The sequence below is a fragment of the Notothenia rossii genome (genome assembly GCF_949606895.1).
Source record: "Notothenia rossii genome assembly, chromosome: 6".
In the NCBI taxonomy this organism is placed as follows: domain Eukaryota; kingdom Metazoa; phylum Chordata; class Actinopteri; order Perciformes; family Nototheniidae; genus Notothenia; species Notothenia rossii.
The window spans coordinates 69,895,867-69,922,564 of NC_136909.1; the positions used below are offsets into that span (position 1 = coordinate 69,895,867).

General features: G+C 40.1%; 4 protein-coding genes across 11 annotated transcripts in view; all 4 read right to left on the reverse strand.

Moving 5' to 3' along the window:
- pde10a (phosphodiesterase 10A) overlaps positions 1-4,044 on the reverse strand; it is a 69,437-nt gene extending 65,393 nt beyond the window's left edge. The window contains exons 1-2 of one of the 5 annotated variants that reach the window (XM_079686918.1): positions 3,471-4,044; positions 3,197-3,315 (exon numbers count right to left, since the gene is read on the reverse strand). In XM_079686918.1, the coding sequence (XP_079543044.1) occupies positions 3,197-3,266 (70 nt within the window). In that variant the 5' untranslated portion in view covers positions 3,267-3,315; positions 3,471-4,044. Of the gene's footprint in view, positions 1-3,196 lie in introns of all 5 variants that reach the window. The other 4 variants (XM_079686917.1, XM_079686916.1, XM_079686915.1 and 1 more) reach the window with 4 other exon arrangements.
- Positions 4,045-7,260: 3,216 nt separating this feature from the next.
- Positions 7,261-11,006, reverse strand: tbxtb (T-box transcription factor Tb). Of its 4 annotated transcripts, none has more exons than XM_079688727.1 (8): positions 10,455-11,006; positions 10,100-10,364; positions 9,810-9,944; positions 9,550-9,611; positions 9,375-9,433; positions 9,089-9,262; positions 8,638-8,770; positions 7,261-8,083 (listed from the first exon to the last, which is right to left on the reverse strand). In XM_079688727.1, the coding sequence occupies exons 1-8, from the start codon at positions 10,652-10,654 to the stop codon at positions 7,813-7,815; spliced, it is 1,299 nt and encodes a 432-aa protein (XP_079544853.1). In that variant the 5' UTR covers positions 10,655-11,006; the 3' UTR covers positions 7,261-7,812. The 4 variants fall into 4 exon arrangements, with proteins under 4 accessions (XP_079544853.1, XP_079544851.1, XP_079544852.1 ...); XM_079688725.1 differs by having other exon boundaries at positions 9,089-9,265; XM_079688726.1 differs by having other exon boundaries at positions 9,375-9,436.
- Positions 11,007-11,393: 387 nt separating this feature from the next.
- On the reverse strand, positions 11,394-21,403 carry LOC307043842 (uncharacterized protein). The gene is made up of 12 exons (XM_079688728.1): positions 20,718-21,403; positions 20,365-20,551; positions 20,019-20,174; positions 18,064-18,144; positions 17,815-17,953; positions 17,609-17,723; positions 14,695-14,791; positions 12,465-12,568; positions 12,218-12,278; positions 11,821-11,960; positions 11,644-11,746; positions 11,394-11,558 (listed from the first exon to the last, which is right to left on the reverse strand). Exons 2-12 carry the CDS (start codon positions 20,449-20,451, stop codon positions 11,502-11,504), a joined length of 1,140 nt encoding a protein of 379 aa, XP_079544854.1. The 5' UTR covers positions 20,452-20,551; positions 20,718-21,403; the 3' UTR covers positions 11,394-11,501.
- A 469-nt stretch (positions 21,404-21,872) lies between these two features.
- Positions 21,873-25,169, reverse strand: prr18 (proline rich 18). The gene is made up of 2 exons (XM_079689534.1): positions 22,278-25,169; positions 21,873-22,184 (listed from the first exon to the last, which is right to left on the reverse strand). The coding sequence occupies exon 1, from the start codon at positions 24,602-24,604 to the stop codon at positions 23,837-23,839; it is 768 nt and encodes a 255-aa protein (XP_079545660.1). The 5' UTR covers positions 24,605-25,169; the 3' UTR covers positions 21,873-22,184; positions 22,278-23,836.
- Positions 25,170-26,698: the final 1,529 nt, after the last annotated feature.

Here is a 26,698-nt window from a genome sequence, read left to right on the forward strand (position 1 = left end):
CAAAGGTCAACATTTGGTATAATTAAACACATATTTGTTTTACTCTTATAATTGGGTGCACTCTTCTGACCTTGCAATACATGTTAATACCACTAAGTCGTATTCTTGTACAAGTTGTTCCACATTACCATCCTCCAGTCTGAATTATTTTATTCTCTTTATTCTCCGTTTGTTCAAACTCACTGTTCACAGAGAACAATAGTAATAATGTATTCCAATAAGAGAAACATTCAGATATAAAGGATCATGTTTATCTTTGCACTTCTGTATGACTGTAATGGAGGGATTTGCAAAGCTGTGGGCCTGCTGACCAGCTGTGGTGAAGGCTGGTGGGCGAGGGGCCGGGGCACCCAGGAGCGGCCCTATCATCTACAGCTCCGGGCTGCTCACCAATAGGCAAGACAAACAACGCTTTGTGGTTCTGATATGAATCTCAATGCCTCTGTTTCTACAACTACCCTCCGGGCCTCACTGCGGATAACTGAGCGAACAAAAATGATCTCCATGAGAAAACACGAGCCTGAGCCCCCCCCCCACAGAGGATGGTGAATGGGGCAGCAACAGTGCAGCACCATGGTGACTAGTGCTAAATTCTGTGCACAAAAATACATCATGGCTTTTTTTGTATTAGTTTGCTTTTTCTAACAGCAGCCATTTTGTTTTGACAAACAATTGTATAACAAAACTGTTATTTTAATTCAAGATCTTCAAAGCTTAATGTTATATTAAATTATATATTTTCTAGTTCCTTCATAAATCACTTTTAATCAGAATCAGAATCAGAAACGGGTTTATTACCAGGTAGGTTCACACGTACTAGGAATTTGACTACATAAAAGGAATAAAAAACTCAAATTTAAAAAAAGAACACTTATAGCGAACTATATTAAGAACACTGTAATAAAACATATAGTAAGATAGCAATAAAATAAAGCAGTAATTTACATTGAAATATAATGCAATAAAAAAAGAATATAAAATATATACAGTAAGCAATATATATACATATAAGTTTGTATTAAAAGCCTTAGTGTTATTGTTTTAAATACTACATTAGCTTTGACCTTATCAAATAGTTCTGCCACCCTGCATTAAAGCATGCAGGGTGGCAGAACTACCCCCCTGAGTAGTCACAGATGCCCGGCACAGTCGGTGAAGGAAGCGCCCGGCTCTCCTTCTGTGTTAAGCCAAGGAAACTCTCGCTTTGGGCATGGACCCAAAGACAAACCGAGCCAAAGACTGTGATGCAAACAGGTCACGTCTTCAGTGAAAACAAACAAGTGTGCGAGCCGAGGAAGCCACAATGTCTATAATAAATCCTAAACTGCAACTATGAGTTTACATTGAGGTCTTAAAGGGTCAATAAAGCTACACAATGTTCACCTACAGTGGAACCTAACCATGCAGATTTTATTTTTGACATATCTATTTGTGAGGTTTCTACATCCACATGGAAGGCAATTACTTATTGTTTGTGGTCTAATATCATTGTACATTTAAATAAACAGCAATAAATCTTTCTAGAATAAAAGTTTCTCAGGATATTCCAGAGCTCACAGCTTACAGTGATTTTTATTGGAACTACTTTATACCAATGAACTTCTGGAAAGATATGTTGCGAATGTTAAATGTATAGAATTCATTTGTCATGGCTGTGAACACAACAAACTAACTGCCATCCACCTCTAAACCATTGGCCTGGAGATGTATATCACAGAAATGGATATCTTGAAACCCTGGCCATCAAAAAACATGAATGCCTTGGTATTACTAAGTTAAGCAACTTATGTTTTTTAACTGATCATTTAACAAAAATAGCCATTTCTCTTGCTACAGTACCTAAGGACAAGCAGGCACGTACAACTTAAAAAAGAGCCGAACCAGTGTTTTCAACTACACAGATAACAGACACATTGAGGAGAGTAAGGCATTACATTCCTACTAACATATTTCTTCTTACTGGCTGTTCTGTATTAACAAACAATTTTACCACATTAATATGTTATACTGAGCTACTGTGATGATTCCCATGACTGAATTAAAACTTCCATTTCCAGGTGTTTCATTTCCATGTGACCTGACCTGTAACAACATTTAGTGTTTGTAGTGGCCTCATTTTGTGTCTGTTATTATGTATACATGACGCAGAGAGCAGGAAGGTAAGTGTAAAATAACACTTTTCTACTAAATGCAGGTGCCACATCAATCAATAAAAGCCAGTCAGTGGCTAGGACCGATTGGTGGCACCTGTCCCTTCTGGTGAACCCCCTATCTTGTGTCTTAACATCTCTGGTTAGAAATTCAGTCAAACAACCACAAAGAGACACAGTGTCTTTCAGTCTGGTGGTCTTGTAGAGTGGGGGGTATTAAAGGATTACAAAAAGAGCATTTGAATATCAATTACTCAAGAAAACCTTGTTTTTTCTTGTAAAACTTCACAGTGAACATGAATAAAATAAATTGTACATTTTTGGATTATTTGCATCATAAGAGCATGCAAGAAAAATGCAACATCTCTTTCAAGAATTCAAGGTAAACTGATCTGAATAGATGACATACATAGTTATTTGTGTATAGGCAAAGTACTCCTTTAACATGTCAGTGTTTGTTAAACCATCCATGACTGTAGACTATTTGGTGTGACAATTTGAAGTTACTTATTGTTATTTTCTATTTCTATCTCTGTGCACATAACAAGGCCCATTAACATGCCAGTCTCTGGGTGCGCCAGGTACACCTTGATGGTACATCCCGTTGTAATTATTCCAAATAACTCACGCAGTCCATAACAATAAATGAACCGCACCTTCACAAAAAGACTTGAAATAACCCCCATTACTTAAATCCAGGTTCTGGATCATTAGGGTGCCCCCTGATGTCACACACTGGGGATTAATGAGAGATTATAAAAGTGATCCACAGCAACACAAATTGCTTTTTCTAGGGATTAAAATGATTGTTTTAGTGGTAACTGTGAGGTGATTACATGGCAACATTTCACTGCACATGTTTAATAGTGTGTGGATTCATTGGGTGAGTACAGCACCTGGTGCCTCTGACTTTGCAATAAGTAACATTTTGTTCAAATTTCGAAAAGCACAGTAGAAACACCTTTTATCAAAGAACTCATGAGAGTACCACATGCCTGCACTCTAGTAGCAACTTTCACACTTTAACTTCTGAACATAACTCCTACCTGGGTCGCAGCGTGCAGCTGAAGGTCCCTCAAATTCCTGGTCGTCAGGACTTTTCCGTTTCTTCGACATTTGCTGCTCCCTGTTCGAGTGATGGATCTATCCGCCGCTGAATCGATATCTGCTGGTAACGTGAGACACCTTCAACCGGCAGGATAAACAAAACATACAACAGTCTGGGGGATGCGAGAAGACAAATGCGTATTAATCTCAGTCTCAATCATTCAGATCCCTTCTCTGTGTCCTCTTTCCAGCGTGCCGTGTGCGCAAAGTTACCATGTGGTGGCCAGCCGAGCACCTGGACACGCAGCGAGGCATGGAGCCGGTCAGCTCCCTCAGATTCACGCCGTGATCGGACACAAGTGTCTCCACGGACAGTCTACTATTTCTATTGACAAAGGAGAAATATTTGCGGATAAGGTGATTGGTCGATCACGTGCGTAGCCAATTACGCTTGAACCCTGCTCAGATGGAAGTTACGCACTGGAGGCAACTTGTTGATCCGTGTCTTAAGGTGGTGGTTGTCTTTCTTTCTTCTTGTTTTTTCATCCATTTAGATTTTTCGACGTGCTATGTGATGTGCTTTGCTTGAATGGTGCTCGGCGACGTCAGAATACAAGTCTAATCAGGCACTGATGACGCACAGCCGACACAACGGGAACTCTTGGGTATCTCGAAGAGTAAAGGCCAATGTAAACGAAGCTTATCCGGACATGGTCTGCCCGCCAAAGTACGCCAGAGCGCGTGGCACCATTTGAGCTGCGCATTAAGTTGCGGGTAGATAATTCTCTCTGGCAACATCTGTGACGGAGGAGAGGATCCCTTCCCAGCGTAATATAGAAAGCACCGTACAGAAGCGCGGTACGACACCTCTTATTACAACACCGTCAGTCCAGCGACGAGTGGAACGTTTGTGACGTTTCTTGCGTAAAACCTGCTAATCCATCTCCTAGAGAATATCAAATAAATGCTCCTTTTGTTATTGGAAGGACAGGTTTGCTGTCACATCAGTGTGCAGGAGCCAGAGAGAAATTTGGGAATAAACTGTGAATAACTACACCAGCAAAGCCGTGGTATGGTACTCCAGAGGAGCCAATGACGCCATCGGCCTGGCTTTTTCAAATTGCTTGATAGTTTTGCCCTCCGGTGGACTCAGCTCTTAATGCAAGAAATGTCATAAAAAAAACCTCTTCTCTTTTTCTAACGCAACAAAGGACTGTGCGTGCATTAAAGAGATTTCCACTTTGATAAAACTGCACAAAGCTTCTCAGATGATCACTGACTTATACTTTTACACATCCATTTGCCCTTCTGGAGATGGGTGGATGACACCAGTTGAGCAACACCCCCCCCCCCCCCCCCCCTCCTTCCCTCTCTCCTCCTCCTCTCTACATTCTCTCGTATGCTGATTTATTTATGAATACTCGCGGGTCGGGGGATCATATTCCATTTACTACATCTGGTTTAGATTTCCAGTGCAGCACCTACCCACAAATGTGTCACTTGGATGTCAGCTTTGAAATTCAAAAGCTGTTTCCCTTTTTGTGCGTCTATATGCGCACATCCTCGGGTTTCTTGCAAAGAGCTACAGTTGCATTCATGCCAGTGACGCTTGTATTTCGTGGTATTTTCTGAAGGCAAACACTGCTCTCTCTCTCCCTCCCTCCCTCCCTCCCTCCCTCTCTCTCTTTCTCTGAATCTCCCCCTCCCATCCCTTTTTCACTGCAGCTACTGACGTCAAGACATGCTTGCGTCAATGCTCCCTGCTTTGACAGAGAGCTTTTTTTCACTGGGATCATAATAGGATTATTAGGTTTAGAGAAATACCCTGCCTTCCTGGCTTTATAGATTTATATATTTTTTAAATATCCCATTATCTTTTCCTGGTTTACGCATTATTTCTTATAGAGTAAAAAATGATTGGATATTTAATTGGCTCTTACAGCAAAACACAAGGACAAAAGGGTTCAATATCAATCCACAATATGACGATGATGCTTCTTCCTTCAAATCATTTGCAATAGGTTATAACAGCAATTCACCTACACCTTTAGCTTTAAAAACATACTGTATAATAATAAATCATCGAGACGGATAGTATTTACGGACATGAATCTGCACGCCCTTTTTTGGTATTAACTTGTCTGTGTTGATTGATTTGATAAAGATATGTAATAATACTCACTTAATATCTCCCCACACAGACAGACACACAAGCAATAGTATACACACACATTAACTGCACAGACCTTTCACCAGTGCATTGACATTGAGATGCAGTTGTGTATTAAATGTAGGGGATTATATGTCTCTTGCTTGCTGTCAGTCTGGGCTGCTGCTTGTACAAGGAGGGACGTCATGATGTCCTTTTTTTCACTGACCTTGATCTTCTTGGCTGAATGGACTTCAGCTGTAATGCTTTTGTTCTTTACGCTTTCTCAGCTCGACTCTAATCAAACATCATATGCTCTGCCCACATCAGTATTGTTACGTTTAATGTATTCAAGATAGGCCTACTTAATTTCTGAGTGTTGAAGAAATCTGCCATAAAGATGTTGGCTTTCTCTTCAAAAAACACAAAAAATAAGTTTGAAAACCTCAACAGTAATGCCTCTTTCCAGAAATCATGACAAAGTTACTCAAAATAATTCAAAAACCATGTTATGATCAGACTATTTTCTTTCTAACAAAATACACCTTCCAACTGTATCACTTGACCTTCTCCACCTCAAGCTGTTCAATATGATACATTATATAAGTATACCAGGAGAGATAAATTAGTTCTCTACAAATGTACTGTATCTGATCAACTCCGCCTGAGGTCATCTAAGGTCAACCACCAGCAACACTATAGAGAGGCAAATGAATATATCCTGTGTGATGTCCTTCCTGTGTGAAGTCTGTGGAGACAATACAATGGTTAAACCAGAGTAAAGATACTGGTATTTTGCTAATAAGACAATACGCGGTATAACTTATGTTATGTTCTTTACAGGCTCCACAGGAGTGCAGACGGTGCGGCTGACTTTACGGTCTTCAAAAGGATGTAGCAAGCAAGCTTATTTCTTAAGCTAGAGTAGAGAAACTGATATCATATGACAATTTAAAATCAGAGGATCCAGGATGCCATCAGTCATGTCATGATAGCTTGTCTGGAAGTTGGACCGCTGAATAACAGACAACATTCTTGGCTGATTTCTAACCTCTAGACAAGCTCCCTTAACATGATTGACTAGCTTCGGAAATAAGCAGAATCCTGTGCGTCTCACAGAAAACAGCCCAACTTTGGAACGTTATTCGGAGCAATTTAGACAAGCTAGCAAGAGTATTTTGAAATCAAAAGATTCTTTAGATACCGTTTAAAGCCATTTAATTAAATTCTAACTTAAAAAGTAATATGCCTCTCATCTTCAGAAAGTTATTCACAGCACTTCTAGACAAAATATTGTGAAAATTGATTCATTGGATTTTATAGTTTCATAATTTATAAGGATCATCTTCTCGTTTAATAAATTAGTTTGTTATAGCATTTTGAATGTCCGAGTTATAGAGAATCTTTAAGAGTGGGCCTTTAGTGTTTTTTGTAGGCCAGTTTATTATTCCACATATCGGCTGCTTCGGACACAACCCCCATTGATTTGGAAATTATAGAAATCTTATCAAGAACTGCTAATGTGATAAGAAAAAGCCCCTGACCCAATTTTATTTCCCTGTCCCTCCCGTTGCTTGCGTTTTCCATTATTCTAAAGGAACCCTGAAGGTCCTTGAACCTGACTAACTAATTTATTAAAATTATATTCAAAAAAATGCCCAATGGAAGATAATCCCCATGCCAGATACTGTGTACGAATTAAATAAAGAAATCTGGTTGCGTCCCATTTCTTTGTGAAATAAATAACATGGTATGGCTCACAACCGCGCACCCAAGACAAAAAGGAGAGGTCCAAGTTGGATGAATGACAACAACATAAAAAGCAGTGAATTGTGCAATGATGTTTTTTTAATGATCTGGAAAGTTGTATATTGTCTGCATAGCAGAATATTAACATTGATCCCTTTCTCATTTCATTTTTAAAATAACCTGGAACATATCTCAAATGGCGTCATTGTGATACAGAGAGCTTAAGTTATCTATTTACATTGTGAAACTCAATTATTTTAATCATTTACACTATTAACAATGTTAAAAATCATTAGACATTTTCATCTTTATGCCTTCTGCTGTGAATATCATGGAGTTATGCTTAATATAAGCAGATTATAAAGGGATTTTGGCCCACAAACATTAAAAAAATATGTTGTTTCATGCTATGCTAAACAAAAACATTAAAAAAACATAAGGAGAAGGAAAAAAAGGAAATAACGTAAGTTAAACACAAAAAGACACATGTGATTTAAAGAGAGCAAAGCACATTTTTAAAGGGTTCCTTCAAGAATTCGAAGTCTCTCTTAATAGTACCAATTAAGAAGTGGACATTTTTTCCATATAGATTGATTGTAGTGCCTCATGAAAACAGTCTTTTGCCAATTGATTTGGGGACAAATACTTATTTGCTGCTTTAAAGTTACAGCCTACCAAGCCTCCTGCAGACATCACTTGATGACACATGCACCTCCATCAGAGGGACGGGGGTGTGACAGGAGTCCAGGCTGAAGGTAGCCTCCCGTGTGGAGAGGTGTCGTACTGAGCCGTGTCGTGCAGCTCCGTGGCTGGGCCGCTGTCGTACATGGGAGAGCCAGAGGAGGGCGCTGTGACGGAGTGAGACAGGCCAGGGTAGTGGCTGCCGGACCCTCGGAGGAACTGTGAGCTCAGGCTGTTGTTCATCCCCTCACTCTGGGACACGGGGGTCAGGGGCGGGTTACTCACAGACCACATGCTGGTGTACTGACTGCAGAGACGTGGACAGAAAACGTGTTACTCAGCTCTTATAAGGAGGGTTTAGAGGTGATGCTCATGCAAAAGTAAAAAATTGTGCCCTTTTTTTATTGTAAGATATAGTATTGAGTTAGATTGTATTAGATAAATGAGGTAAAGCCATTGTTTCTATGGAATGAATAGACAACATGGAAAATAAAAATAAAGACAAAAGTAATGATATTCTTGTAGTGTCAGAGTTACATCGTTTTATTCTTTCTTCAAATTATTTTCACACGAGCATATAATATTGAAAGAATTTAACAAATATCCATATTTTTTATGCAGGAATATATTTCTTATTCAACTCAGCTTAGAACAATACATGTATACGATTACAGGACTCACATAATATTTTTTCCACCAACATCTAACACATGACAGGGTTTATTTGGTTTTTGATCTTTTCTTTTGTCACCATAATTATTGAGGTCACTATTTGTATGTCTATTGTATTGTCTGATGTTTAACCTGTACCTGAGTTGTATTATTGTGTGTCTAGTTTAAAAAAAAAAAAACTATACAAACCTTGAGTTGGTACCGGAAGGGGAATTGTGGGCCATGGGCATCATGCTGGAGTGTGTTGGCAACTGCAGACCGGACCAGTTGTCGTGGGGTGAGAGCATCGACAGACAGGCGGACGAGTTATCAGAGTAACCAACTAAAACACAAAGACAGGCATCACAAATACGGTTAATAAAATCCACTAAACCTGTTGTTTTCTCAGTATGATTCAGGATTTCCTGCCCCTCTGATATCAGTATGACAGTGAAAAGTGTGAATATTCATTCCAAACATTCCTTGTCTGAAGCCCAACCATTTACAGCTCTGTGGCTCCACTCACACAAAAGCCAGAGGAATGTAAAACATCCCGCGGTCAGCAACATTTGTTTGAGTTTCTTGTTAATAGCAGGGGAGGAAGTGGTGTAATTCCTGGATGTTGTGTGATGGATGGTAAAAGGTGGAAGAGAACACTCACTGGGCGAGTTGGTCCGATGGGCATAGGGGCTACTGTAGGGGGCCGAGCGGTGGTTCCTCAGGGTGGAGTAGCGCTCACAGCCGTGGGATGGCGAGAGGGAGATGGGACCCCCAAACTGGCTGTGAGGACTCGCAGGAGGGCAGAGAGAGCTTGTGCCTGGAATATACCAACCACCTACTGATGAGAAGAAACAATATGAAATATATTAGCCATGTGGCAATATGTAGCTTGAAAATAAAGTCTGACATGAAATTAGATATTTATATAAAAAGAATGCAAAACTCACATTGAGAGTAAGTTGACTGCTGGTTTTCATTGGCATCTTCTCGCATGTCTTTGTGATCACTTCTTGAAGAAATGAAATTATTGATGAGGATGTTTTTTACATAATGTTGAAACTAATTTTATGCACATTTAAAGCCATACATAACATTGTAAACGTCTAAAATGTGTATTCTTACCTCTCCTTTGCATCTAGGAAGGCCTTGGCAAAAGGGTTGTGCTTTATTTTAAGAGCAGTCACCTAAAATCCAAATATGAAGAACATTAACAATTGTTGTTTTCCAAAATTTAAATTCACGAAAGGTTTGCTAATGCCATATGTAAAAGTGCGTAATTTACGCACACATTTTGTGCGCATACAAGAAACATTAGTGTACGTTGTTTTAAATTATATAAGTGTTCAATGTGTTTTTGATTTAAAAATAATTAAATTGCCCACCTCCTCGTTTTGGTAAGCCGTTACTGCAATGAACTGCGTCTCTGGGAAAGCGTGGCTCGTGATCATTCTCCTCGGTCCTCCAACACGCACTATATGCATGCGTGGCTCGTACTTATGTAATGAATTTAACATTATCTGGAAAACGAAAGACATACAGGAAAATGGTTATTGTCTTTTACATTTATTTCAATTTGTATTTATATGAAAATAAGTACATTTTAGGAATCACAATTTGGTTTGTATCTGAAGAAAAACAAACGAAAGTACAACATTGAAAATGATCTCCTCACCTGACCTCCTCCGTTCAGTTTATTTGTGAGTTTGACTTTACTAAAAGAGACAGGCGCTTTCATCCAGTGTGCCCCGAAGTTTGGAGAGTCCGGGTGAATGTACACGCAGCTGGGGGTCTGGGGTTCAGGTTTGCCCCCGGGCACCCACTCCCCGTTCACGTACTTCCACCTGTGGTTGTCCGCAGACACAAAGTCCAGCAAAACTGAATACATGGCGTTCGGATCCAATCCAGATATGTTCACTTTCAGCACCGGAAACATCCGCCTTGATAGACATTATGACAATTAGATTTTTTTTTTTTTAAATAGTGTTGCTTTGTTAGTTAAACATTTCATTGTTTGCACTCAAGCTTACCTGCCATTCTTTGTAACTATCATTTCATTTACAAGTTCTTTAAACTTCTGCCAAAGCGTCTTCTCATCCAGGGACACGCTGAGTTCCTTCTCCGTGGGGTCTCCCTTCTCGCTGCCAGCCTGCAGCTCACTCTTCACGGCGCTGAGGAGGTGGTCCACCCGGCTCTGACTGGCCTTCTCGGGACACTCGCCGGAGGCCATCCTGTCCAACAGCTCCAGGGCTGAATGTATGTAATCACAGGTCTTATTTTTAAAAAACGAAATATCTCTCCTGTTCCTGCGTCTCCACACTCAGTTATCTGAGGTCTCTGGACTTCATGGACAGCTCCCAGATATATAGTGTGAAGCCAGGCTCGGGATGGGTGTTTGGGGCGGACATGGTTGGCTCCTCTCCTCTTTGATCTTTGCGGGCTTGCCAGGGATTGGCTGAGAGGGCCATACATTGAGGACTACAGGATTTTGAATAAAGCAGTTTAACCTTCTTTATTACATCAACCTGTAAACATTGACACTTAGATCAAAGCCACACCTGCAGAAAGCACAGCCACTGTGTGCTGAGCTGCTCTTTGTTCCTAAAAGGATCAGAATTTACCCCAGATTACTTTAAATATATAAATGTTGCTAAACCTGGAACTGTTTCACTCCTGTGTAAGTGGGTGACAACTAAGTATCAACAAGTCAAAGTTCCTCTAGTATTATGAATTGACAAAAATAAAACAATTTACTAAATTGCATTTACTAAATCGTGAACAATTGTGTGTCACTTAAAAGAAAAAATTGCCTGCATTGAAACTTCATCATTTTAACAGCAATTCTTATAACAAATGAACTGGTTCAACCCAGTCTCACAGAAGAACGAACGACATTATAGTATAACTTTTATATTTCAGCAAACCCAATGAATAAGGACACTGCCATCATTATAGAAGAAAATCAACAATTGACATATCAAAATCATTTAATATAGTAATGTTGTTTTGTAGAATTGCCATATGAACTGACAGACTCATATTTGCACATTTTCTCTACAGAGGTAATTGCTTTATCTTCAGTGATCAGGGTTGACCTTATAGTTCCTCCATAGCTTAAATCCACAATCAATTATCTAAAGAGAAAGAAGAAAACAAAACCAATTAAAAAAAACAATACAATTGTTACTCTAATTTAATTTATCTGAGGAATAATTGTACCTCTACATGCTCTTGTTGACACACGTCTTCAATGGATAAGGGATCAGGTGTTTTCCGACAGCATGTTGCTGTGTCCCAAACCAGAGTCTCAAGACATGGATGTCTGCCAAGAAAACACAAGCTGAAAAATCAGGCATTATTCTCCAATAAATAAATATGAAAGGTGTTTTTATGCACCTGGCTGAGGTCACTCTGCTCAGAGGTGGGGAACAAGAGGGGCGGTCTTTCCGGACACTGCTTTGCTGTTTTGGAGAGCAGAGAGGCGCCTGGTTGGTTTGGCTCGTCTTCCCTTGTTTGGAGTCAACACTTGGAAGCGTCTATGAAAGAAAGGAAAACAAATCTCTCACTGATCACTCAATCCATAATCAACTGATTTACATTCAGTCATGAGGCACTACAGTGTCATGCTCACAAATAACTACTGTATTCTGGTAAATGTATTCGCTGTGACCTGTTGCCATGGTGGCTTGGAAAGGAAAAAAACAAACGTTAAAGGCAGATATTGTGTGACAGCTACGTGTTAGCTTCCATAGAGTTCTGGGGTGTTGTGTTGTGGCTGGTTTGTGTTACTAACCAAATCTTGGTTGCCTCGCTCCTCCTGCCAGCTCAGAGAGTCTGTCTCCCTGTCCAGCAGTCTGGACCACAGTTCACAGCCAGCAGAGAAAAACAAACCTCACTCAGTTTAAAGAGCAGTTAAAGCCTCCTTCAATACGCTTCTGATGTCTCCTCCTCACTGATAAAGGTTGCTAAAACTTAACTTTAAGTATCCGTGTCAGTGCACATTTTCCTTAATGTTTCTTCCTGTTTGCTACATTACAAACCTTTGGGAGAAAGCCATGTTGGTCCAACAAAGATCATGCATATGTCTAAGCTGTCTCAAGTCAATCTCTGCTTTCTTGCTCTTCTCAGGAATCTCAGGGGTAATCTGTGATTGAAAGAAAGTACATCAGTGTTCCCTCTTTGCTCAGCTGCCATACACTCTTACCTAAAGAAGCACATTTAAAATCCAAATACAAAATCAGGCATCTTGCTCTCAAAGTTCCTCATAAAGTTACGCTGTAGGGTTGTAAATGTGGGGGCTTTCATCTGTGGGTGGCACATATTGCATTCATCTATCATTTCCTTTTCCATTAATCATTTTGTAATTTAAAAAGAGATATCCCCCTGTATACGAGCTGAGGTAACTACGGTGTAAAATTCATAGGTGTCATAGCCAGTGTCATTTCCCACAGTCCTAGTGTCCCGTTTGGCGCCTCTCACTCCTCCTCCAACACCCCACTCAGCGCTAACTGTCACACTTGGCTACTTCCTGTTTTTTTTTTTTTTTGTCCTGAGCACTGTGAATTAATGTTATTGATCTATATGGTGCTCTATAGTAGATCCCCTATCCCATCCCCCCTATCCTCAAAAGGCTTGAATGCGGGTGCAACTTAAAGTGCATTCAAACCTGAATTCATTTAGTTTGACTTCTTTTTCAAACTTAAAAGACTATACCAGTGTTTTCTCACGTTTGAACCCTTTCACTACAAATCAATTTACTTTACTGCTAACCATTTTTGGGTATCTGGTATACTTACCTTTGAGATCACCACTGATTTACATTTGATACACTAGGTATTGAGGATCAACATCATAAGACACAAATGTGCTTACGTTTTGACGTCATTTTGATCCCACTTACTTTGAATGATAATGTTGTTTATCATTGTAGATGTATTTAAGAAATCAAGATTTATTTTGGTTCTCAAAGTTTAAGGCTCGTTTCAAGCTGATTTTCACTAATGCAATGAAGGGAAATCATGGGGCAACTTTTAGACTACTCTAAAATAACAATAACATCATTTGATTGCTTGAGTGCAGAAAACACTCTTATTTACTTATCACATATTGATTACATAATTAAAGAACAAGGCAATATAATATAAATCGATCAAATTCAAAACAAAATGTGACTTCAAACATGATCAGTTGAACAAGTTGACTTTCTTGTGTAACATTGAAAATAAAGGTAGGATTTTGCAGGTAATTCAATTATTTCCCTTCAATTGCATATTATTTTGAGGCGGTGGTTGTGGCCTGACGTCACCACAGTTCCCACACATACATAGTGTTGGTAACTCACAAACATTAAGACCTAAGCCCAGATTGTGAGCTAAGGGGTTGGGGTCTCAGGCCTCTCCTACAGTGGAGGGTCTGAGATGTCAGCACAGAGCAGCAGTGAGTTAATGCCCCTGCTCGCTGTTGGCTTTCACCAGTCCTGTCTGACCACTGTTTGCCTTCGCCTGCTCTCCCTCCAGCCAGGCTCATCCTCTGTTTGCTCAGGCCCGTTTTGACACAAAGGTGAGAGAAAAATGAGTCCTGCGTGCTTGTCCATTATGCTCATCTCAGCACCTGAGCATAACCTCGTCTCTAATGCTCTCACTTTTTCCCAGCCTCTCTCCTGATCTCTGTAGTTTAAAATATCTTATACGAATATAATATGAACATCTAGGTTTTTCTACTTAATGATTAGAATTTAATTTAATCAATACAATTAAGAAGTATTTTGCTTAGTCTTCTGGGTTAAAGGCATGGTGAGCCTTTTCTGTGACACAAGCCACAATTATATTCTGATGAAGCATAAATACTAGAAACATGAATAAACAGCTAGCCTGGGTCATGTGGTTATAAAGACACCTAATTAAATAATACATTTTACACTTCAAAACAAGATTTAACATGTTAGTCAGTGTGTTTTAGGGGAAGGCCTACTGGTAGGTGGAATTTGTTACTTTTTGATAGTCTTAATGCTAAGCTAAGATAAGCAAATCCTGGCTGTAACTTCTCTGCAGCTATACACATGTTGGGAGCAAATAGAGTAACCGGAAAATGAAATCTAAGTTGGATGCAAAAAGATGAAAATATATAATTACTAAACTAAACAGTAATATGTCTTTCTGTTTAGTGTATTATTTGTGTGTTGGTTGAGGAGGGTGATCACTGCTCCAGGTGTGTTTACCCCTCTCTGCCCTTGTTAAGTCGGGTTGCTGCCCCTGTGGTTTTTACACTAACCTTGGGAAACATTTGCTCAGTTTGCTCCTTCTCCTGGCTACCACCAAAGATCAGCTCCGCAAAGGCCTCTCCTGATCCAGACTTATGCTCTAATATCCTGGAGACCCAAACACACACACGTGCAGAAATCAGCTAATTTTACGAACAAAAGGCCATCAAAAAGAAAATCACATTTACATCTAAGAAATAATGATCGAGGCAAAACTGCGTTCAAACATACTGTAATCTGGTCAACTTGCTTACAGCTGGGATGTGTGACCTACACACAAAATGTTGGGTTGTTAATATATTCCTAATGGTGTGCTACTTCTCAAGAGTATCTATAGTGTGGCGCAGCTCACACCCAATAACACTGCGCACTCGGGTGACAACACACTTTGTCTGCTGGGTGCAAACTGGCTTCAGGGAGGACTCCTGAGCAAGGCAGCGTTTACTCACAGCACGGTGCAGCAGGTAACAGATCTATACAAACCCTGAGGCGGGTGGAGGAATGAGGATGTGGACCTGTGCACTCATATATGTGCAATATTAGTGATGACATGTTAAAAGCCCAACAATGCAGTGGCGTAAATGATAACTCATTAAAAAGGTTGACTATAATGATCCTTCAAAATTTGATGCGACCAGCCCAGGCTTCTGTGTGTTTTCCACTCATCGCAGTCAACTATAGTAATAGACACGGTATGTTCTGGTCAATTTAATTTTGTAGGCCTGTAATGCATACTTGTGAAATTCAACATGTTGAAGAGACCATGACCAGATGGTCACAAAGATAGCAAACTGTCCAATAAATCATAGCAGCTAATAATAAACATATAAATAGTAACCATCGCAGGACAGATTGGATGAATTGGCTCAAACATAAACAAGGACTTTGCCGACATATATTGTCTTCAGCTCTAATTGCTTTTATTTTGGGTATTTCTTATGGATGTGGGGAATGTGCCTATAGCACAGAGAGGTTGGGGGCGCAGGGAGGGCTGCTGTCTCGCCATGTTTGTCTGTGGTGTGGTGAGATTTCACACTGATGGAGGACTTGTCAGCGTAAGCCTTCACTCGTCTTCTTACCAAGAGTTTAATGTCCCCAAGCCAATGAGCTGTTTGACGCTGACAGCCTCTTGCTAACATCATACATGCTCATACTAAACAGAATTCAGCCCCAATTAACAACAAGGGTGACAGTGGCCGACACCGGTCTGTTATACATTCACAACATGTAAACACAAGGGACACCGAGGGTGATACGAGCAGGTGCCTACATGTAATGTTGATCCGAACAACATGCCTTGGTAGTTACCTTCTTTAGATTTAAAGCAAAAACACTCATAGATTATAATTTGTCAAATGCGTGGTTGAAATTATCAGCACCCATGTTAATCACATTCTTTTGTGTTAAAAAAGGTACGACAGCAGAACTAGAGAAAGAGATAGGCATTTGAGAGTTTTCTGGAATAAATCAATCAAAGTGCTTCTAATTCCATAGTGCCCATCTTAAAATACATTTAAACAGAAAATACGTAACACTTTACTCTCTATTGAAATATTACATTTTTAATGCTTGATATAGTTATAATACTGAAACAGTAGTTGAAGAGGCAATTTACCTAGAGTTACTGAGAGAAGTGAAATTAGCAGTTAAAATGGAGGTGCTGAAAGAAAGGTAGGTTTCAACGTCAAAGTGTCATCAAGTGTTAGTGCTAAGTGAAGTTTAGGGATAGGGTGCTAAAAAAGTAGAACACTGAAGTTCAAGTTGTAATGTTGATCAATATTCAACAATAAATTGAGCGGGAAGTGTCAATTGAAGTAAAAGTCCTGAAAGAAATTCGTAGAGGTTCAGGTGTATAAACTAAAAGATGATGTCAGTTTTAGTATTAGCTGCAGAATAAACAAAACCTCCAGTCTTCTATCTTCAAACTGAAGCTTAAGTAGTAGATTATTCTTAATACCAGTATAATGCTTGTATATCTAGCGATGAGTGGAACCACAATACAACTCAAAGTCTTAAAGGCTCTCCGATTATCTCTGCCACTTTTCGCTAAACGGAGTGCTGTTTGCCTGGACGCCCATAAAGCTTTAAATGAGTAGGAACTTCTCAAACAGTTCCACATCTGCTCACAGGGCTGGCATAAGGTGACACCACTGGTCCAATTGCTATATCTCTTTTGTAGCGGACATAATGAAGACATTTTCCCCTGGACGATGTTTGTGGAAGTTAAAGTGGCCGACCGAGTATAGCGAGTCTCCACAACAGCAGGGTCAGATTGTGTTTGGTCATCTCACTTCTACGTGAGTAATCAGTTCTCTCCTCCAGGAGGGTCCATGCTAAACAAGCCTCCAGTGGAGTCCCTGTTTGTTCTTAAAGGCAGAGCAAACAGAGATCCAGAGAGTTCACAGTTTAGGAGCCAAGGCCTCTACAGACAGCCGGCCCCTTACCAAGACCAGCTGTATCTTTTACACGTATACCCTGAGTCCGAAATATTGAAGACTTGTACGTTGTTTTATTTTAAAGCATTAGAGAATCATTTTGTGACTCAAACCCCATATAATCTCAAGCTCTTGCTTTTAGACTCAAACAAACTATTTTTTGTATTTATTTTAATTTGCAAGTTTTAAAAAGGTGCAAAAGCAAGGCTTGCTGTTTTCCCATTTTCTAAGCTACGCTAACTGGCTTAGCTGTAACTTTATTTTTAACAGACAAATGTGAGTGTGGTGTCAATCTATTCGTCCAAGTCTCGAAAAAAGCAAAAAAGCTTACATCTGAAAAACAAAATCAAGTCAAAATATTACTCTAAAAGTACAGAATGTTGCAGGGTTTACAATCAAGGCAGCAGACATAATCATACATTAAAATATATATATATCTGCCTGAACTTAATTCCCAGGTCTATTAAATGAAGTAACCACTACTTATTACAGTGTAGGTATTCTCCTCCTGGAGTGGCATTCATGTCCTCTATCTTCAGCGGTGTGGGGATATTTTTCAGATTTGTTGTCGGTCATCAAACAAGCTGCAGGTCTGCTTTCCAACACTGTAACATCAACACACATTACAAATTCACATCTACTGCTTTTCTCCATAACAATAGAGTGAACGTTTTAATATAAAAAATGTTTCTTAACTCCTTTTCTTTACATCCTCCAGACTTTTATACAGCTGTACTGGGTGACGGTTATATTTGATGCCCCTATAAAAGTCCTCCAAGTCGTGGTGGGTTTTCAAATGTCCATGCTTAGATAACTGCCTCTGGAGGTCAAAGATCTCAGAAAAGCGATTGTGAGGGACAATTTGATGAATGTCACAGAACGGGATTAAACATCAATCAATGGCAGGATTGAAGTCAGGTGTTTTGCTGCTGGGTCAAAACCTACCAGGTAATAGCTGGTTTTAGGGAGGGGCTTCAGGTATGAGTCATCGTGCAGCAGCTTGGAAAAGGACAACTTATTTTGTTTCTGAGTAAAGAAGAAAAGATGAGGCAGACAGACAGGCAGAGACAGAGGGCAGGCCTCCCTTGTTTTGGGGCTGGGAAACAGAGTACACAGAACAAATGAGAAGTAAACACAACCACAGGAAGCCATTAACAGCAGCGAGGACCAATTAGAACCCAGCAGGTGTTCTCGCCTCGGTCTGCTTTGGTCCTGCCTCACCTCTGTGTCTGTGACAGAGCCTCTCAACCTGAGTCGAGGAAACAACAGGCAGTTTAATTTGCTCTGCAATTTAAAGCAAAGGATTCCTACTGGAGGGCCTCTAAAGTCCTTTATTGTGCTCTCTTTGTCTTCCGCTACCAAGTGCAAGTCATTAGAGAGGACAATTACATCCTCCTGAAGGAGCTCAGTTTTTACAGGAGGGGAAGATAAGACAGGATCTCTCTCATGTCAGACCCCCTCCTTGCAGACCCTCTGTAAAGCTTATTGCTCTTTTCACACCCTGTCAGAGATGAGTCAGTCAAAATCAAAGTCAATCCCAGCAACTAAGCAGGAGGGGAATTATAAACAAGAACAGGAAACTACATTTGTATTTGTGGGTTGTTTAAACAACTTAATAGCTAGTTGTGAAATGTTACTAAAACTTTATTACTCATATTTTGATATCAATGAATTCGTAGCATTGACATGTACTTTGAAACACATCTTTCAGAAGTTTCGGTTTCAATTCCCAACTTTAACATTTTACTTTTGCAACAAGTACTTTCTAGGGTTCATCAATTTAGACACAGTATAGTCTCTTAAATTCGAAAATCTATATTTAAAGTGATTGAAATTGATATTAAAACAGCAGCGGATCAAAAATGACAATGTGAAAAGAATTTGCAATGGTCAGAAAAATAAAAATAATAAGTGGTTTTAAATTTCAACATCAATTATTCATTATTTTTTTAAGATTCTAATGATCATGGACTTTCTTTGCTTTCATGATGATCCAAAAGCAGGATCAGGAAGTTAACATTTGAATGGATAATATAAATAATTGCTACAAAAGTTCCATTCATCAAAGTGTTAGGCTGCTACACGGCCCACAGTATACGGTGCAGACTCACAGGATTAAGTTGTAAACTGCAGCTGCAATGGTTTTAATGTTATGCATGTCACTTGAGGGGAGAAAGTGAAGGTGTTACAGGCAAAACAGGGAGGCTTTGATTTGGAGGGTTGTGTATTTGAGCTCAGACAAAGTCTGGTGCTGTGGTAGGCAAATTGGTCAAAACAGGCCCTCCAGGCAAAAACATGGCCAGCTAAAGAAAGGAGTTTGGACTCTTGCATCAAAAACTTTTTCCTCCTGAACATGCAAATTTAGCAAACGTGTCATCATCGTACTTTTCTGCTACTTTGTTTTGTATTTATATATTGTATTGTAGTGTATCACAGTGTTTAGCTCAAGCGAGTAGTGCCACTATTTGCAATAACGCAACACTGGACTACAACATTAGCTCATTAGCTAACTCATTTACATTGAGGAGGAAACTGATTTGTTGAATAGTGTGCACTGTCTCTGGTAATAATAAAAAAAACTATTAAAAAAAGTAGAATAATGAAGTTATGCTTGTCCTTCTTTAATGCTTGACATTTACCTGTGTCTTGTAGGTGAACATCTTAACATTAAGACTTTTATTAGATTCATTATCTTATTATAATTGTCTCCGTGAGAGATTCTAAACATGTATAATGAAACTACCACACAAGTTCAGACACAAAATATGAGATGGAAAACAGTTCAACGTGGCCTGGACAGCCACGATATTAATTACATAATCTTTAATATAAACGAACAACAGAGTTTGTTTACTAAAATAAAGCACTGAGTTTTGTTACACTTGGATGTTATGCTTTACCTGCTGAGCCTCACTCTCTGACTTGCCTCTGGCTGCCTCTTCTCTCTGCTGCAGCAGTGCTCTCTGGGAGCAGCCCTTGTCTGAGAGCAGGGCAGCATAGCGGCGACAGAGAGCATATCTGAGGCGGTGCATGTTCCTGTAGGCCTCTAGATGGCGCTGGAGGATAGATAAAAAAAGGAAGGACACAAACTGAGGTGAAGTGAGCTAAAAGGATAAGGAAGCACCACCTAAATATGGAGGCACTACTGTGCTTCAGTATTATTGAGAGATGAAGAAACTATTGATAATTTATCAACAAGCATGTTTATAACTAGCAGCTAAAAATGCCTATAAAAGTGGCACAAACATTTGATCCTATAGTGTTTATCAACCAGCTCCAGCTGAGCATGATGCCGGGCCTTGGCCTCTTGGTCCGGGTCTGGACTTCCATCATGCATTGCCTTCCTCCTCCAGGGCTGGGCTTTCACTCCATCCCCTGCCTATCCACAGTAAAACCCAATTTAGATGCTGTGGGAGTGAATCAGTCAGCTTGCCTGAAGATTAAAAAATAAGAATGCATTTTTGGTAATCCCCCACGCCTGCCAAAAGCAACCTCCCACACACACACCAGCCTGACATTGTGTTCGTGCAAGATCCAGCTAAAAAAAAAATATCTACGCAGGAGGAATTTGCCCACCTCCTCTCCCACAAAGCTCTTACCTTATTTCCAGCATGTGTCTAGAAACCAATGTTGTAGGGCTGTCCCTTAGCGGATCATTGCTCTCCCTTTAATCCGGATGAGGACTGATACCCAACAGATGTTGCAGAGGAAGGTTTTAGAGACAGATTTCAACTAATACTTTTTAAGGCAAGAGGTAACTTGTCAGAACGAATTAAGAGAAAATATAAGATGCAAAGGAATTTTAAATGGTAACAAGGAATGCAAGGCTAATGGGAGTAACATGCCAAAGCAGATTAACTGCATAAGATGGAGCTGCATGCTCCCTTCTTATTATCCTTAAATGAAGAATAAAACATGCTTGAGCTTTAAAGGGAGGACGGCACTCTGTGATCCAAGTGTTCTCTCTGAGGTCGCCCTGTCTCTGGGAAAAGCCTTGTTCTTAAGAGGCTGCCACTGAATGACCACATTACTGAAGTTTATGGGACGAGTCTGTGCAGGAAGTGTCTGCTTTGTCTTTTCTCACAAAAGCTGCTGGAAACACAGATTTATCAGTTCCGTTGCCACAGTAATACTGTTGTGGAAAAGCAGAGGGACCTGCAGTGCTGTGTGCAAAGTGTCAGTGACAGGGCGGAGGCAGCATCCATCTGCGCTCCCTGTCACTATAAATAAGAGGAGCATAATGCACACTGCTATCACACTGCTATCATGATGCTGCAGTGAGGTGGACAGAAGCTTCTTTTGACCCAGGTAGACATTGCTATCATATGCTGCTGGTGTAAACAGAAGTAGTTTGTGGAAGGGGATACAAATAAGTGAGAAGACCTTGAAAGAAAGTGTTTTCACCTGTAACCAAGTCAACCTGCTTCTTTAATTTCTACTAATTCTTCTTTTCCCCTGTTGAACACTGTATTTCAGCTACTTCAGATACAATAATGCAGCTCTCACCCCCAGGACAGACATGAATAGCTCAGCTTGAGGCACACACAAGACAGCAATGAATACCACGAGAGAGGCACATAAACAAGGGCACAATTGAAATGACACAATAGAGAGGGATTACACAACCTTTGGACACCGAGCCCGTTGATAATATCATCACGGGAGAGGCGGACGGGTCTTGGTACACACTGTACTGGTCCAGCCATGATCTCAGACTGTGACATGCAACAAATAAACCACTTTGTGACACTGAATGGGAACATCTATTCAGGACAAGATGCTTTATTCTGGTTGCTTGTTCTTCACTCACATGTGAGATCTGTAATGTCATGTGCTAGAACACAATGGAAAGACACATATTTGACAACTAATGAACTACTCCATAGGTGTTTTAAATGTCAATTACCATGGTAATAAAATAAAAAAACTCAGTGCTGATAAGTGGATTATTTAAAATACCTTTCCGACACCAACAGGTAGTAAGTGTGCATTCGAAAGAGAAGGAAGAAGGCTTGGTTGGTGAAGGTCCTTGCACACAGATTGCATGGCAAATCTGTTGATTATACCTTTGGAAAAAAGATTTTTGGCGTCAAATTTCAAAATGATATTAAATTGCAATGTTATAGGAGCATAAAAGTCATTTTTCAAGAATGTCTTACCAGCTGTCGGCGTGTGGGCTTTTCAGAAACAATGTGTCTTAGAGGTTACACTTCGCCGTCCAATTTGGGGCTTTAAAGTCTACCACAAACTTTGGTTACCAAGTGACGGAGAACAATGGTAAAGCCTTATTGCAGAGAGCCTTCACTCTGTACACACAACCACAAATATTTAAAATATGTTTGTGACCCCGCATGAAGGTTTCATTTGTGTCCAAAGCTGGAAGGGATCACAGTTTACTTTACATTTCCATTTAATTGTCAGTACAATAGACCGCTGAGAACCATCAAAGAAGCCAAACGTGTCTTTAATGCTTAATTTCTCATTAACTCTGGTTTATTTTTGTTTTCTTGCCAACAAAACAGGGCATGTTTGTTTTTAAAGCACTCAAATTGATTTCGGACCAGCTGTTTCTCCCTGAGCAGTACACAAAGTTAGTTACCTCTTATAGAAGTAAAACATAGATATTGTAGCTCAGTGGGATTATGCCCTCAGTTCAAACTGGGAATACCTTTGCTGCAAACCATGTTGTTCTGGCACTCAGGGTGAATTTATCTCCCAGATATTTCGCACCACTATTTATGTTTAGTAACATGCATTGTTTTGTTTAATAGGACAAAGGTAAAGAAAACTGGAAGTAATTTCCTGAAGGGATCAAGTACCTGGGCCCTACTATACACTGGTCAGCCCGCTTAACAGGAAATCTAAGAAGCTTACATCACTAATGCCCAAATGGCCTCAGGTAGCAACAGTGGCAACAAAAGAGCCTTTTACAGTCTGGGAACTGGCCAGCAGTGTCAAAGAAATCTGAGTGACTGCAAACCAGCAACATGTAAGGTAGTTATCCAATACAATCAGCTTTTAAAATATTCAAACGGGTCAGAGACACTTGCATAATTTAAAAAAGACATTTTTACTTCAAATGGCATAAAATCATCAGCTGAGAAAACGTTTGACAGTACAAATATTTAGTAAATATTAAATACTGTACATCAATGATAAATCCATAAAAAGGATACAACCCTCTGTGATTAGAGGAAAAATAAACAGTCCAGTTTGGTTTCAGCAGCAGGCGCGCATAAAGCTGTTGTTGACAGCGTATTGATCACTCACACAAAGGAACCGTTCCACGTCCCTTTACGCAAACCCCTCTGCCAATCCACTGAAAACAAAACCATGTGCAAAGGACGAGGTTATTAAGGTGTTCAGTTCTAACTTTAACAAACATTGACCAGGCTTTAAACTTCAAAGCAACATCCCATAAGAAGTACTTTTGGCTACAGTGCCACACGCAATAAAAAAAAATGGTGTGTCCAATGTCAAAATTATTACTTTTCTATGTGAATTTCGTCCAATGAGTGTTTTTCTTGCTGACATATATTTAATAGTTAATAAGCCATACAATTTGGAATCAAACTGGAGTTAATTGTCTCCCCTCATTTGCATACGTTTAATTTACATAACTCAAATGTAAGATGCCATTGCAGCAGGCCTACATCGGTGCACACTTGTCATGAGTCCATCATCTCTTCAGTAAAAGAAAAAGTTCAAAAGTCATGTGTCAGCATCCTTTAAGGTGCGGAAGTGCAGAAAGTTTGTCGACTTTCCCCAAAGCAGCGGCATTCTCGACTCCTTTAAGCCACTCTTTACATTTCCTAACAACAGTTTCGTCCACGTCTCCGTCCTCGTCTTCATACTCTACATCGTCGTACTTGTACTGATCATTCAAAAGAGATATCTTAACGATGGCGGTGATGTCCTGCTCTACGCTCTCCGCTTTGGCCACAGGAGCGGAGCCCTTATTGGACGATCCGTGCGCCTTTTTGGATGGAAATACCCGCCGGTGTCGAAAGTCCGCGGATGCGCAACACTTCTGCTGCTTTGCCATCATTTGCTTTTCTAGATTTCGTTTCTGGATGACAAGAATGGCTTCAGGGGTGAGACTGAGGGTAAACTGGATCTCCTTCTTCCCTTCATCTTTTCCGTGGAGGTGTCTGGCGGAGTCCATGGAGCTGGAGCGCCTGACTCCTTCTGAGTCCTGAGGTTTGGGCACCGACAGCCAGGAGCTTTTTCCCTGGGTCTCCTGACCGCCACTTGACTTCTGAGTAGGGCTTTTGCTCTTCTCTCGATGGGCTTTACGGCCCAAATTCCTTAAATTCGCGGTTGTCCAAGGAGAGGATTGCTTCTCCCTATCCGACCCCGCTTTCTCTCCGCCGGATTTGCTGGTGAGCTCAGTGTGAGCAGGCACTCCGGTGGATTTCTTTTTCCCGAATAGATCCCTGCCAGGAGAGGAGATCCGCTGGTGGAGGTTGAGGGGCGGAAAAGGCATTCTTGCGGCTGGAAGTGATCAGGATACAAAAACGTACAAATGTACAAAGTGCAGATGATGAGGAAGCGCTGCGCAAAGCGACGAGCGGCGCTTCTCTGCGGGCATTATCCAGCAGGGAGGCGGAGAGAGCTGCAGTGCACCTGTTGTCCACACTGACCGGAGTTCAACTGGTGAACACTGAGGCCTGGCTGCTTTATGGTGGAGCTGGCAGGAAGGCGTGGTCAGGAAAAGCACCAAACAAAGCCAGGAAAAAACTGTGGTGATGTCATTTCATCATTTCCAATAACTTCCTGAAGCAATGAGCGACATCAACCTCATGTTTTCCTCACAGCGCCGCTCTGCTGTATTACAGTCAAATTGATTCAAAGATAATCATCCTCCAAGAATATGAAACATCTTCAAATAATTGTGTTTGGTTAAAGTGAGAGGATTAATATATCTAACCACAGCTGAATTTCGTATTTAGCCTACAAGCAGACAATATAAATGAAAATGAATCAGAAAATACTAAGAGTCTTCTTTCAAATCCTATGTATGCGTTTACATAAATGTCCCTTAATAGTTAGTTGTATACACACTAGCTATATTGAACATATAAGTACAAGAATCTTTTAAATGACGTTTAACACATTTTTTTTTCTTTACTGTTTTTTTATTTCTTCTGAATAAGTGTATTGTATGCACCAAATAAGGAAAGTTCATTTTCAGTGAATACTTTACTTGGCAATAACCCAATCCTGATTCAGACAAGAAAAACAATTGAGAACAAGGTAAGACATGTTTACACTGCCTGTATATGAACCATAACAACTTGAGGAAAATACCAAAAAATGGAAAATGTTCATCTCCAAATCACATTCTTTGGTTAAAGTAGCCCCCTGGCTGTAAAGACCCCCAAATTCTGTACTATATATCATATGGTCATAAAGATAGCATTTGGTCCTTGGTGCTGTAAGATAACTCTCTGTACTTGAACAAACAAAACATGTCACTGGCACAATCCTCTCATTCAGTCAATAGTCTCAAATATCAAAGAACTGATGTCTATAGATGATCCGTTGTTGTTCTTTCAGCCATGCAGCCGAAACACATCCAGGGTAAAACACAAATAGTCTCAATATTGATTTCTTTCCCTTTTCCCCGTTATCTGCATTTTATGTAGACAGTACCTCAATCGATTCGATGAGATTTTGTTCCCTCATTGTAGAGTGTAAGATAAAATCAATAATTCCATTTAAATCTGTATTTTTTTGGATTGTTTATTTGAAATTGCCTGATAATGTAGATCTTTTACAGTTTATGAAACATTTACCATGCATTATTAAATTGCTCCATGATAACCACAGAGAAAGTATGGAATTTAAGTGAATTGCTTTTAAAATAGGAAATAACATTTGGCATGTGTAACATTGGGCCCATGGTGGTTCATACTTTCAAAGGAGACTTGTGATCTTTTTCAATCAAATATCTATTGAGGCCAACTCACTTGAATAATAAAAAAATAAACATTATAATGGAGTGTTATTTATTCTTCATGACATGAATGATGCGCTGGATTATTTATCGGAAGGGGACTCAGATTTGTTTTTGATTCATTGGTTGTTGTGCGTGGGATCCCGCTCCTCTCTGACATAACAATGGATTACATGTAATAAAAAGAAAACAGTTGGGAGACTGCAACAGATTGCAGAGGTCAGGGGTACTTTCTCTTCAACCTTAAAACTTCAGCGTAATCCAAAAATAGTGGGATCACAAAACAACCACGCTCCCTTCGCTAGACAAAATTGTTTTATCCCTCAGATTAATTGCTCAAGGCTTTGCTCGGTCTGCACCAAGTAAGTTGAACAAGTAGTACTGGGGGAGATCTTGCCCATGCTAATCCACCACATTATACACGCATCTAATGAAACTAGTGGGGGGCAGAACAACAGGAAGTGCAATGTAGTTACTTAGTCGCGTGAAGCACAAAGAAACCTAGAGGCGTGTAGTAAACCTTGAGCAAACCCTGCTGCTTGTACACAGGGAAACAGGGTGCGCTTGGTCCTTAATGTGGCTTTTGATTGATAAATAAATGCTATTAAATGTGTGTTCACT